The 13,991-nt window shown below is 48.7% G+C and overlaps 1 protein-coding gene across 1 annotated transcript in view; it reads left to right on the forward strand.

Moving 5' to 3' along the window:
- Positions 1-13,674, forward strand: part of sorbs2a (sorbin and SH3 domain containing 2a) — a 53,759-nt gene extending 40,085 nt beyond the window's left edge. Inside the window, exons 18-28 of the mRNA XM_047045285.1 lie at positions 241-425; positions 1,187-3,189; positions 3,243-3,246; positions 3,733-3,815; positions 4,031-4,128; positions 4,579-4,693; positions 4,851-4,979; positions 5,172-5,351; positions 9,769-9,806; positions 10,061-10,167; positions 11,142-13,674. Of these exons, the coding sequence (XP_046901241.1) occupies positions 241-425; positions 1,187-3,189; positions 3,243-3,246; positions 3,733-3,815; positions 4,031-4,128; positions 4,579-4,693; positions 4,851-4,979; positions 5,172-5,351; positions 9,769-9,806; positions 10,061-10,167; positions 11,142-11,203 (3,004 nt within the window). The 3' untranslated portion in view covers positions 11,204-13,674. The remainder of the gene's footprint in view (positions 1-240; positions 426-1,186; positions 3,190-3,242; positions 3,247-3,732; positions 3,816-4,030; positions 4,129-4,578; positions 4,694-4,850; positions 4,980-5,171; positions 5,352-9,768; positions 9,807-10,060; positions 10,168-11,141) is intronic.
- Positions 13,675-13,991: the final 317 nt, after the last annotated feature.

Raw genomic sequence — 13,991 nt, forward strand, 5'->3', positions numbered from 1 at the left:
GGTCGATTACATTTGACAGCTTTTCTCTGCTTTTGGTTCGTTGTTGTTATCACTGTAGGTTTAAATGCTCACGGGCCAAGTTCATTCTTATTAACTGACATCTTATGAACGTGAATACAATAAATGTATTTGAACCTTTGGGATAGATACATACTGTAGAAACATACATACTTTGTATAGGTACTTTATTCATTCATAGGGAAATGACTTAGTCACATGACTTGCCGCTGTGTGCTCCAGCGCTGCCAGCGACTACAGGAAGAGGAGGAAGTCGGAGCCATCAGTGAGCCAGCCCAACGCCCCGCCAGGGGTGGACCAGAGCCAGGGTCCGGCCTCCCTGAAACCCCTGGACCCCTACAGAGCCAGCAGCACCCTGAGAAAACCTGTCATCCGCTCCTCCCCCTCCTCCCCCTCAAAAGCCAAAGGTACACAAACACACGGACGCACGCACACATGGATACAATGCACCTATTTTTACATACCCACACAAACACACAAAAGACCCACAGATTCTGCTTTTCCTCCCCCGGTCTATCTGAGAGAAAGACAGAATTGTCCTGTTTACACACTCTTACTCACTCTTGACATCCCACACACAAATATTCATCCTTTTGGTTCTTTTTTTCTGAAAAATACAAATAAACGCTCACGCGCACACATACTGCACACTGACAGAGGTTTTGCCCAGCAGCGGTCCCATTCACAAACACAATGATACAGCTAGCCTCTCACGCTATGCTGAGAATCTCTTCCAGGTCAAGGAGCGGTGGGTCCACTCCCCTAGGCGTTTGTTGACAGTGGGAAGGAGCCAAGTCAATAGAGCTAATAGGATTGTTCTAACTAACTGTTATGTAAGAAGCCCTGTTACTGTGTGTGCATGTGTTGTTGTTTGTTATGTTTATGAAAGACAGTCAGAGGTGCTTTCTCATCATCTGCTCCAAGTTTATCTGCAGTTGGCAGCTGCCTGAAGGGCGTTAAGATTTTAAAATGCATATCTCTTGTCTATTTTATTGTCTTACCCTTGTCTTTTAAAAGTCTTTCTGGGATGGTAAGCTTCTCGATCCCGGCCTGTGTCTCCTTCACGGCCCTCTCATTCTTTCCTGTACTGGGTTAATATCTCTTTCTCCCTCTCTCTCTCTCTCTTTCTCTCACCACGCTGCTCTTCTTTTGGACGTCCATTGCAAAGGTGGGGATGCATGTGACACGTTCTCCCCCAGTCTGAGCTCCCCAGGGCCGTACCTGCGCCCCTCTCCGTCCCCCGTGCACTCCGACCGAGGCCACGCCCTCACAGGGGGCGACCCCTCCTTCAAGCACGCCGCCTGCTTTAAGATTGGCTGGCAGACACAGCACCAAGACCCCGACACGTGGAGCAGCGTGGAGGAGCCGCCCGCCACGCCAGGAAAGATGAAGTCTCGCAGCTGCGACGACCTGCTCAACGACGGGCCGGCGGGCGCCGACGGACACAGTGCCCTCCGCTCCGAGAGCGCCGGGTCGCTGGTGTGCGACGGAGACCCAGCGTCCGGGCAAACGGGCTCCGCCTCCTCTTTGCCCCGCCCTCATCGCCGGCGGGCGCACGACGCCCCGGGCTTCCTCCAGCTGTACCGCAAGATGCATCACATCGACCGCGCCCAGCTGATCCCCTCGGAGGTCATCCGCTCGGTCCGCGCCCGCATCCTGGACCTGGAGCGCCAGCCGCACCTCCACCGCCACCGCTTCTCGCCCTGGACGCCGTCCTGGGGCGTGGAAGTGCCGCGCGACGTGGTGCCCACCCGCATCTCCGAGTACGAGACCCTCATCCAAAAGTCCAAATCCATGCCCAACCTGGGCGACAGCGAGGCGCCCTCGGGCGCCACCACGCCGGGCGGCTCCTCGTCCCGGGCCAGCAGCAGCGGGGTGGGCACGCCTGGGTGCCCCAAACGCCGCTTCTCCATCGAGTCTCTCCTGGAGGAGGACAACAACAACGGTGCCCCCCACCCACACGCCGCGGACCGGCCCCGCCACCAGCGAGCACGGAGCCCGCCGGAAGGCCAGCAGCGTTCCGAGCCGCACCCCGGACGAGGCTTCCCCACCCCACACCTCCGCCACGCCCTCCCGTCCTCCGGCCCCCGCGGCAACAACCACCCCGAGTACTCGGACAGCGAGCAGGACGCGGCGGCCTCCGAACTCAGCGACTTCATCCAAGTGGAGGGCTCGTCCTTTTGCAGCGAGAGCGACTTCGACCATTGCTCCCTCACCTCCTCCGAGAGCCTGTATGGCTCGTCCACGCTCCACCACCACCACCTCCGACACCCCCACCCTAGCCACCACCACCACCCCAGCCCCAGCCTGGGCCAGACCCAGGGCTACCAGCACCGGCATCTCATCAGCTCCTGTAAGGGCCGCTGCCCGGCGTCTTACACCCGCTTCACCACCATGCTGCGCCACGAGAGGGAGCGCGCTCGCCAGGAACGGGCCAGACCCCCTCAGCCTGGCCGTGGCGGCGCAGGAGGGGGGAGTGGCAGCAGCGGCCCCCACCGGCACCCGCAGAGCTCGGGGGCCCAGGGCCAGCAGAGCATGTCCAAACTGGCCTTCCTGGTCAGCCCTGTGCCTTTCCGCAGGAAAAAAGGCTCCCCCCCCACCTCCGGGCGGAGCGGCACTGGGGGCCGCGGGGGCGGCCGGCCCAAGACCAAAGAGGCCATCTACGAAGCACTGGACGCTGCCCTGAGGGACATCTACGAGCACATCCAGAGGGAGAGGGGCCACGGCAGCACCAGGCTAGCGGACGACAGCATCCTGCGAAGGCTCCTGGCCGAGCTGCTGCCGGACGTGCCGGAGAGAAGCTCCTCGCTGCGGGGGAGGAGCCGGCAGGGGGGGCCCTCCTCCATGTCGTCCTACCAGGACGGAAGCCCCACTGGGGGCTATGGCTCCTATAAAGCCGACGCCTCCACGCCGAGGCTGCAGTCCCCGCTCAGTGCCTGTTACGACTGCCATGCCGACGCCTCCAATAACAATGACAATGCTGAAGAGCAGGGCAATGGGCATGCTCACTGCTACGCAGGTGGAACACACACACACACCCCCACCAGCTACAACCCTCCACTGCATCCCTGGCCTCTCCAGTACCACCTCCCCCCGTCCTCATTGATCCATCAGTGTGCACTTGTGAACTGTGCTGTGACTCCTGTTTATAGAACCAAACAACTCTACCCAGCAACTGCATGAAACTCTCTTTTTCCTTTTACGGAGGCGAATTGTGAAAACAGCTTGGTTCCATTTTGGTCAAATATTTATTTACATTCTTTTTTAATTTATGTTCCAAATTTTGCGACTTTACTTAGTTCTCAGTTTACTCCGTTTTCATCCCCAATGTTTTCCTTGTTTTGTATCCTTGTTTTTCCTTGTATTTTCCCTGTATATCCTTCATACTATTTGGACTCTGTTTATGTGACCTTGTTCTCATTATGTGCCTGGTTTCTGTATTTCCAAATGCATGCATGTCAAAAATGAAATCCCAGAAAAAAAGAAATACAGTCCTTATAACATTCTTTTTTGCCATCTCCTTCCAGTTCTTCATTTCCTGAATGACATCATTTCCTGAATGATTTTGTTTCGTCACATCCTGCCTGTCTCTCATTTACTTTGTTTATTCCTTGAATGACATCATCGCCTGCTGGCATATTACTGTACATGAATGTGCCATCGCCGTAGTAGCCCTCTGGTGACTTCTTACCCCTTTGTCTGACCCAATCACAGACCAGGATGCCTCCAGGGGGTACTCAACCATGGATGGGGGTGGCCACACCCCTCAGAACAGAAGATCCACTCCTGACAGAGAGGTACACTACTTATGGACACACTCACTTCCTGTTCATACTGAAATGAAGTCCTGAAAAACTCACAATGAAACTCAAGGCTCGTGACTGTTCAGTGTGTCTGTCCTCCACTTCCTAACCCTGATGTCCTAGGCCGTGTATTTGGACCGCTCGCTTTCTGATGACGCATGCCGCCTCCCTCCCCCTCTTTTTGTTTCTTTCTCATTCATCTCCAATAGGTCTCCCATAAGCAGATGACACAACTCATTCTCTTGTCTCTCCTCCATCAGAAGCAGCCGGCCAGAGCCATTTATGATTTTAAGGCCCAAACAGCTAAGTGAGTAACACTAACAGCTATATGAAACATCCCTGTGTGTGTGAATGCATGAAGGATTCATCCCATCTTCAGAACTGTCTGTCTCACTTCATAAGCTCTCCCTGTATGATGGAGGCATGCCTGTCATGGCAGCTGCTTCAAACAGACTGGGCATACAACACATGCTTTTTTTCTGTTTTGGAAAAAGTTTACCATAGTCATGAATTTGTATTCTTACATTTAATCTCAATTGCTAACATCTGGATGGCTTGATGCTCAATTTTAATGAAAGTTAACGCATGGTCTACAATTATCAGAAGTATTGCATTGGACAGTGTTATGGTATCAAATAAGAATGTAACTTTTTTGTTATTTTACTGAATGAAACCCAACCTTATTAGGTCTTTGGAGACTTTGACAACGTTTTTACTCAAACCTTTGCAAACACACACACACTGTCACATGTTTTAGGGAGCTGAACTTTAAGAAGGGCGATGCGGTGAAAATCATCCGTCAGATCGACAGTAACTGGTACGAGGGAGAGCATCGCGGACGAGTGGGGATATTCCCCATCTCCTACGTCGAGGTGGGTGACACCCGCGTGTGGGAAGGGCTCCCTGTTTGTCCTCGAGTAATTGGACCTACAATTTATCTTGAGGATGATCTCTTGATCTCTCTCTCTCTCTTACTCTCACACTCTCTCTCTCACACACACACACACACACACACACACACCCTTCCAGAAGATGCCGTCCACAGAGAAGCAGCAGCCGGTCAGGCCTCCTCCTCCAGCACACGTCAGAGAGATAGGAGAGGCGGTGGCACGCTACAACTTCAACGCTGACACTAATGTGGAGCTGTCTCTCCGAAAGGTAAACAGGAAAGAAGTGTGGGTGTGTGCGTGTGTGTGTGAAGTCGAGTCAGCTAGAGTTGTGTGTGTGTGTGTGTGCGTGTGTGTGTGTGTGTGAGTGTGTGTGCGTGAGTGTGTGTGTGTGAGTGTACTTTTGGCCATTATGTATGTTGAGTGTTGACACACATGTAATGTATGTGTGTCTCCTCCCCAGGGTGAGAAGGTGATTCTGCTGAGGCAGGTGGACCAGAACTGGTACGAGGGGAAGATCCCAGACACTAACAAGCAAGGCATCTTCCCAGTCTCCTATGTAGACATCCTCAAACGCTCCCCTGCCAAGAGCTCCACCCACAGTTCCCCAGGCAACAGAACACAGGGCTCCACACCCACCAAGGTAGGGGCAGGGCAGCAAAAAAGGTTCTCTTGCACAGACAACATATCTCTATATCTATGGAAGTTTTACTGGAATTCTACCAGTGTTTTTCTAACAATACCTTTTCTGATAAGACATAACTGGAAATCAGTTTTTTTTTGTCTTTTTTTCTGGCAAGCCTCGTTGGCTATGCTTTTCAGTGTTTCTAGGTCCTTCTGCTCTGTTGTTATATGTGGCGGGTGCCATTTCTGCTCGTCTCGTACTTTGTCACTTCTAGGTTTCCTGAAACTAATATGAGTCCCCAGCGTCATGAATATCAACTTCCTCAGCTTATCTTACCACTTTTAAAGCCTCCAATTTCCATTTGCAAAGCCATCTGGGTAGAGCGGTTTACAGAGAGACGGTGTCCGCGGTCCAAATGGAGATTAGCTCAGCATAGCTAGGCTAATAAATAGTGTCTGGATCTAACCTGATACCCAGACACCTGCGCTCATGCTGTGTGTGATTGACAAGAACACACAAGGCTGAAAACAAGAAGCTGGTGCTGATCTACACTGATTACAGACCTAGTGGAGGGAGTGGACAGTGATGGCATTCTGTCGCCCTGGTGGACAGCAGCCTGCTGTCTGAGACACACGGCCTGAGGGTGTGTGCTGGTGCAGGGGTCTAAACAGGCACTGCAGATTAGATGCTGTGGTGGAATTGACCTGACAGGAGGCACAAGCTGAGCGTTAATTGCTTTTGAAAGGTTGAAACTCTGTAAGGGGTGTTGGTATTTTAGTAGGGGGGATAATTTATGGGTTTGGTTTTACCACATTGGACTGACTGTTCAGGGGTCAAACTCCTAGGAGTGAGGAGTGTAAGCTTGCAATGTTCTCCCAGAATGCTAGTCATAAGGTAAAGGATGTGTAGTGCTTGATTTCACCTCTCACCACTCTTCTCTCCAGGTGTGTAAGACTTGTCTTTCCCCCCCCCCTCTCCCCTCTTGTCTTTCACTTTTTCTCTTTCTCTCTCTCTGTTTCTGGAGCCCTTCCACAGCACTCCTCCACCCCCTCCTATCCACCACCACGACCACATCCAGACCCAATCCTCCCTCTGCTCTTCTCCCCCTCTCCCCCCGAGGGGTCTCTCCCTGCAGGCTGTCACCAGCGAGTGGCTCTCCCTCACCATGGTCCCATCTTCCCTCTCCACCCAGCCCTCCCTCACAAGTACCCCCATCCCCCCCACCCCTCCCCCCTTCCCTGCCAGCTACCTCCCTTATCTGGACACCCGGGAGTCCAGAGTGACCCCACCCGCCCCACCCAAAAGAGGCCTCACCCCTCCACTGCGTACCCAGTCTCGAAACTGGACCCCTGTCATTAAACAGGGAATGTTTGATTTGAACCCCTGCCCCACAGGCCTCTCTTTCTCCCCGCCCCCGCCCCCTGACCCACCTTATTCAGTGGTTTCTCCTATGCCTGGCAGTTACCTCAGTTATGAAAGTGGTATGGGACTAGGGAACGATGAGCAGACTCAACCATTCTACGTGACAGATGGAGGGGGTTTTTTCTGCACAGAGCCTGAGCCAGTGGCCTCCCCTACAGAAGTCCCTGAATGGTACAGGTCCATTACACAGCCAGTAGAGATTAAAAAACAACCCCCATCTCATAAACAGCAAGTAGTGGATCCTTATGACCAGCTCTTGTCCATGATCCTGGACAGCCCATTAAGTAACGAATATGGGGGAGTTATTCAATTGCCTCAAGAGAAACCTATCCCCACCATGTTAAGCAATGAATCACAGAGCCACGTCCAATTAGAGGCAGAGATTCATTCTCCAATCACACTGGCTGATGAATCACAAAGCAACGTTATGTTGGAGGCGGAGTTTCATAGACCGCTGACGATGGAGCCCCTGTTGTGGGACACCCAATCAAAAACGCTGAGTAGGGAACAGACAGAATCCTATAGGCTACAGACAGTGAAAGCGGTGGGATTTTCTGAGCTGTTTATTGAGGAAGAGGAGGATGCCAACGAAGAGAAAGGAAGGATGGAGGAAGGAGAAAACAAACAGATGGCTGCAGAAATTGGTGTTGTAACGTCAGACCATAGTGAAGGGCTCTCAGAGGTAGAGTGTGTGGTGTGACATTGTGTCTGTGCAAATATAATAGCCTCAATATAGACCCCTCTCTAACCCAGTGTGTGGGCACACTGTCTTTCCATTGGATTATTCAGGGTTTACATTGGCACATCATTGTGTCAAAGAGGACTTTGCTCCAAATAATTGAATGTATCTCAACTCACCTAACTTTTGTGTTTTGTTTATACCAACGTATTGACTTGATGTTTGAGCTACTGTCATGCCAGTTTGGTACGTTCTGATGGTCATCAAGGCTGACATAATTCACCATGTTTATTTCCAGGTTGCTGCTCGTTCCAATTCCCAGTGTCATGGCACTACTTGCACCCCAACACAGCTCATCCCCCTCACTTTCCCCCCATCAACCTCACCTGTCTCACCCCCACCCCTTACCTCTCCTCCTGTCTCACCTCCTCCCTCCTCCTCCAGTACCTTGGGCTCATCACAGATGTTTGAGACACTACACATCCCCTCTCCTCCCCCTTACTCACCTCTCCCCACCTCTCACCTGCCCTCTCCTCCTCCCCCGTCCTCTTCCCCCCTCCCCACCTCTCACCCATCCTCTCCTCCTCCTCCCCCCTCCTCTTCCCCTCTCCCCACCTCTCACCCGCACTCTCCTCCTCCCCCCTCTTCTTCCCCCCTTCCCACCTCTCACCCATCCTCTTCTCCTCCCCCTTCCTTACCCCTTCCATTCTCTCACTCATCTCCTCTTCCTCTCTCCTCCTCACCCCTCCCCACCTCTCACTCATCCTCTCCTCCCCCCTCCTCTTCCCGCCTCCCCACCTCTCACCGGCCCTCTCCTCCTCCCCCCTCTTCTTCCCCCCTCCCTACCTCTCACCCGCACTTTCCTCATCTCCCCTCCTCTTCCCCCCTTCCCACCTCTCATCCATCCTCTCTTCCTCCCCCCTCCTCACCCCTTCCATTCTCTCACTCATCTCCTCTCTCCTCCTCACCCCTCCCCACCTTTCCCTCAGCTCCTCCTCCTCTCGCCTCCTCACCCCTCCCCACCTCTCACCCTTCCTCTCCTCCTTCCTCCACCTCCTCACCCCTCCCTACCTTTCCTCCCCTAGTATCAGCCCCTCCGCCATCCTCCCCTCATCTTTCCTCCCCTGCCACACAAGAGACTCTTCCACCCCCTCTTTCCTCTCCTCCTCTCTCCTCTTTTCCACCTACCTCTCCCCTTCTCCCGGCCTCCTCCCCCACTCCCCCTGTACCCCTTCCAGAGCCTAGGTCTCCAAAGATCAAGGTAAATGGAGTGTAGTCGTATTGAGAGTGAAGATGAGGATGATGAGGATTGACAGAGTGATTTTAACCCTGCAGTAAATCCACTCCATAGTGTGTCATGTTTTGTCCCTTGACTGTTGGAAGGTGCTTATGCAAGCATTTTAGGCATGAATGGGATTCTGTGTCATCAGAAACAATAACTGTCATGCTGTGACATATTATAAGCTAATTAGTTGGCTGTTGTCAGAATCGTACTCGTGTGTCTAACGTAGCATCTAGAACCAAAGGCAAGACTGTGTGTGGGTATGTTTCTCTTTATGCTTGGATAGACTGGCTGCATGGACCTTTGTGTCTGTCCTCTAAGGTTTTTTATGTCCTCTACGATTCTCCAAGGTTCTTTAAGGTTCTCCAAGGTAAGATGGCTGACTAAGGATTGTGCTTCTTTCAGCCGGCTTTTAAGCACGACCTTGTGGTTGAGGGTAAGCCCCCCCGTAGCCCCGTCACAACCAGGAGGTCCTGTTTGTCACCTGTTAGAGGTCGAAGGGTAGGGGGGTGTGGCTTTCTTACCCCATTTTGTTTGACACTAGCAGCAGTGAAGGATGTGTAACACAGAGCCCATGGGTATTGAGTATTCTAATACATCCCTCCCAATTTGGTTATGCTGGTGTGTGTACTGCATGAGTTGTTGACTGATCATTGGTTAACTTTCTTATGATGTTTTTTGTCCTCCTAATTGGGGATGCCTTTTTGCTAAGGAATGGGTTTGGTCTTTCGTTTACTGATTGATTGCCTATGCCTTTCTTGTGTGTTGTTTGTGGGCCTGTCTTCTTGGTAAAGGTTGCTGTCATGAAACCAAACGAGAGAGGATGAATAAATAATAGATACATTTCTGGATTTTTCCCTAACAACCCCATCGTTTTTGATGAATTATGCCCCCAAGTCAATGTTTCACACATTCATGTACTGAACTTTTATGTACTCTCTCCCTCTCTCCCTCTCTCCCTCTCTCCCTCTCTCTCTCTCTCTCTCTCTCCATCTGTCCCTCTCTCTCTCTCTCTATCTCTCCCTTTCTCTCTCTCCTTCTTTCTCTCTCAGCGTTTTGTGCAGGATGCCTATCACAGTGGAGGAGACCCGTAAGTAACAAGCACCTCGTCAACACACCTCATCGTCATCCTTGTCTTCAATACAATGACATGCTCATTCATAAAACCTAGCTTAGTGAGCCATGCTCCTTTTAGACACTTTCATGCAAAGCGACATGCAATCAGTGCATGTTATGCAGCAGATAATCAAGGATCGGAAATGAACCCGTGGTTAGAGCCAAAGAACAGTGTTTTTACCTCACAGTAACATCATCTCAACTTCCTTAACGGTGGTGTCTTGGCAGGTTCCAGGCCCTGTACAACTACACGCCCCGCAACGAGGACGAGCTGGAGCTGAGAGAAGGAGACGTGGTCGACGTGATGGAGAAGTGTGACGACGGCTGGTTTGTTGGTAAGAGGAGTGTCTCGTCCCCTCCCCTCTCTTTGCTCAGAGTAAAAATAGATTGATCGTCACTCGCTTGGTCCGTTCTTCAAAGCAACTGCTGTTATCACCTATCCAGTCATGGGAACTCCTTATTTTAAAGATGACTAATGACACATATATTTGAACGCTATATCGGGTCCAAAAGTCTGAGGCTACTCGTCTACATACCTCCATTGCACATTTATTTCGAATATAATACTCCCAGTCTCAGACTTTTGGACCCTACTGTATGTATTTGATATTAAATGCTGAAATTGTCTCTGAAAACACCAACACCAGTACTCAGACACCTCTACCACTAGGTAGAGCTGAAGCTTCTAGTTCTGTTGTTCACCAATGTCCTAAAATAACTCCCTCCTCCCTCAAACTTGGAAATGTCCACTTAATCTGGCTGCACAGGCTGCTCCATCATCAGCTAAAGGCTGATTGCACTCATAAAGCATTAACTTTGACCTCCAGTTCCTTGTTATTCCTTCCAGCTTCTTCAGGATATTTTCTTTCTGCGTTTGTGAATTGTTGCCAAATAGTTGGATGTATCTTAATATCCCGGGTTAGCTGGCGGGATGGTTACGTAGCTGCTGGAATGGTGATAATAGACACTGGTAACAGCTGGCGAAACCTTAACTTAACCGGTTAATGTGGTAGCTATGTGACTGATGGGGCTTGTCAGCCATTTTGCAGTTTGCATTCATTTCAAAGTATGTGTACACCAGGCTTCATGGCCTAGTCCACATTGTATGACAGTAATAAGTTGGATTTATAACTAGGCTAATCGGCTATAACATTTGTATATCTTTACATGAACTGACATGCAATTTCATACAAGATTGTGACTGGTATTTCTATTTGTTGTTTCAATGACAATTACATATTATCTTTCTCATTCCCTCCATCTCTTTTCCTCCCAACCCCTCTGCTTCCTTCTCTTTCTCTGGAACAAGGGACTTCTCGATGGAGCAAGCTGTTTGGCACCTTCCCAGGAAATTATGTGAAGCAGCTATAATGAAGAGGTTTTTACCCCTGCCCTCCACGAGACCCACATAAATCTGTCAGATATTACTGTAGTAGGGACAAACAACGCCCCACCCCCGCCCCCCCACCCCTCCCACACACACACATACACACACACACACACACATACAGCCTGCTGGTTTCACATGGAAGGATTCTGAGCTCTAACTAGCCATCTTTACAGGACGTAAATGTATTCATCATGCAGTTACTTATTTTTATCACTGCAGCTTTTGTATTCCAACCAGTGACCTTTAACTTTAGGATTTATGGGGGGGTGTAAAATGAAGATGGCCGAGCAGTGTCTGCAAAACAATTGGACAGTGTACTTATGAAGCAATCATGAAGAAAGGGTCTATCCTTCTAAGTTGTTACATCCTCTTCATCAATTCATTGATTGAAAAGGGATTGTATGGTTTCCCCTCACAGGCAATAACTATACGTTTGTTCTGACTGTCACTGTAAGTTCTGTTCTGCACTGGAGGGTGAAGATGACACTCAAAGGCTGCCGTGATGCCATCTTGCCAGTATCATAGTCCTACACGTCACACAAATATTTCTAAAAAGTGTATTTACTCTTGAATAGGGAAGTATTGGACAAAGTGTCTGTACAACAGGTCATTGTCCTTATTTTAGTTTATCTGACACTGTTACAGTAGGTGGATTTAGATAAGGAAGCTAGCGAGACAACACGATCAAAAATCTCCCTACATGTGTGAGAATCACCTTGGATAGTGAGTAAGAGAAGAGAGATATTCACACCACCGTCACAAACTTGCAGCCATTCCCTAAGAAAGAAGACTCATGGGGATGGATATAGATATCATGGTCAATTCATAAGGAAATTGTTCGAGGGATGTTTGTAGTTGAGCGTGTAGATAATATCTTGTTGTATTCTTTCTAACATGTTTAGTGGAAGGCTAATTGTGTTGCTCTGTGTGAGCAACTGCATTTGAAATATTAGGCGGAGCAGTGTTCAAATAGTTTTTAACCTGGAGTTGATACACTTAGTAATTATCTGTGTTTGAGCATTTTTCCCACAAGCATTTTCTGAGCAGACCACCACTGCAGACTTGGTTATTGTTGATTTTGGGGGGGGTTTGATAATGTTGGAACAACGTATGCAAAATGGTTGCCCAGTTTTATATGTAAAATATATTTATGATGGGAGGAAATGTATTAAGTATAGTTTTAGACATCTTTTTGAAGTGTCCAGCAGCCACAGAGTAATGCAAGGTATACACACTATCTCTGCGTACTCAGTGTATTATATTCTTGTCGAAGTGCCCTAAGGTGAAGTGTACTTTGCAACCAACAGCAAAAATAGACCCTTTCCTTTGGGAAATTGTATTAATGTATTCCTGTGAGGTTTTATTTGAGAGGTTTGTTGTTGAATATTACACATGACATGAGGTTACTGTAGCTAATGAACATTCATTTAGTTGCCTGTGTCCAAATGTCATGGTTTCTGTATTAATTTAAGAATGATTTGGGATAAATTAATAGCATTTATTTGAATATGACAGCTACACTGACAGATTTTTTCACTAGATTGTGACAGTGCCCTTTTGCCTGCCTGAATGAATGATAGAATGACAGTATAATAATGTATTGTAGTAATAGGCATATTGTCAACTTGGCTTTTTCGTGTTCAGCGTATATGATTTATGACTTTCTTTGGCCTTTTTTGCGTTTAAATGAGTATGCATTCACATAGGATGGACCCTGACAGCAGAACAATCGTTAAAGCACCTTAATATGTCTTTTTTTTCTTTTTGTCTCAGTTTCGTTTTTTTTTTTCTCCACCACTCATTCTATCCACCACTGTCCCTGGATTTGAAAACACGCTGTGTGTAACAGTGTTTTTGTATGCCTTTTGTATGAGAGCTGTAAAATGGCAGACGTTCACTACTTTATAAAGTCTTCTTTATTTCTCACCCACCATCTGTTTGGGTTGCCTTTCTTTCTACAGTTTCTCAGTTTTTTCCTACCTCGTTCTTCACCAGCTGTGATCAAACCTTTTTATGGAAAGAGAGAGGTCAATCAACCACCCAGTTCTCACACTCTTGTCTTAATTCTGTACTGTACATCGTACTCATCAACACCATTATCATGAGACTGGGCTGTTTGAGTGTTGAGTCTGCTCTCTCATGAACTGTCCAGGAGAAGGTTTGGTAACTGCCGGCTTTTCATCTCACTCATACACCATATCATCGTTAAACATCCCCTCAACACAGCTGACACAGTAAAAACAACAAAATGCAATTATGCAAACTGTCATGAATATAGTTATTGTTATTAGGAAATGTTTTTTCAGGGGACAGTTAGAAGTGTTTGGAAAACTTACCGACAAGGTGTTAGGAAAAATGAATTGTACCATTTTAACAAACTGTTTATAGTCAGTCTTTGCTACCACATTGGAGGTGTGGAGTGACAATGTTAGACTACAGCTCTAGAAGAAAAGAATAAGAGACCACTGCACCTTTTTCTTTATTTTTTCAAAAGTTGAGAAGGACCATCTTGAGGGAGGAACATAAGGGTGAAATTTAAGAGGCCACTGCAAATTTTACCCTTCTGTTCCTCACTGTAAATTGTCCTTCTCAACCTTTTTTCCAGAACTGTATACTCCTGAGGAGAATTAGGCTCTTCATAGTGTTTGTATTGACTATAGAAATAGCTCCCACACTCAGTGTGTCTGTGTCTCAAGCTCAAGTGGACTTAACACACTGGTGCTGGTACACAAGGGTCTTTCTACAATCTTTCTCTATTCACTTTTGTTT

This window comes from Hypomesus transpacificus, chromosome 22, assembly GCF_021917145.1.
Source record: "Hypomesus transpacificus isolate Combined female chromosome 22, fHypTra1, whole genome shotgun sequence".
Classification (NCBI taxonomy): domain Eukaryota; kingdom Metazoa; phylum Chordata; class Actinopteri; order Osmeriformes; family Osmeridae; genus Hypomesus; species Hypomesus transpacificus.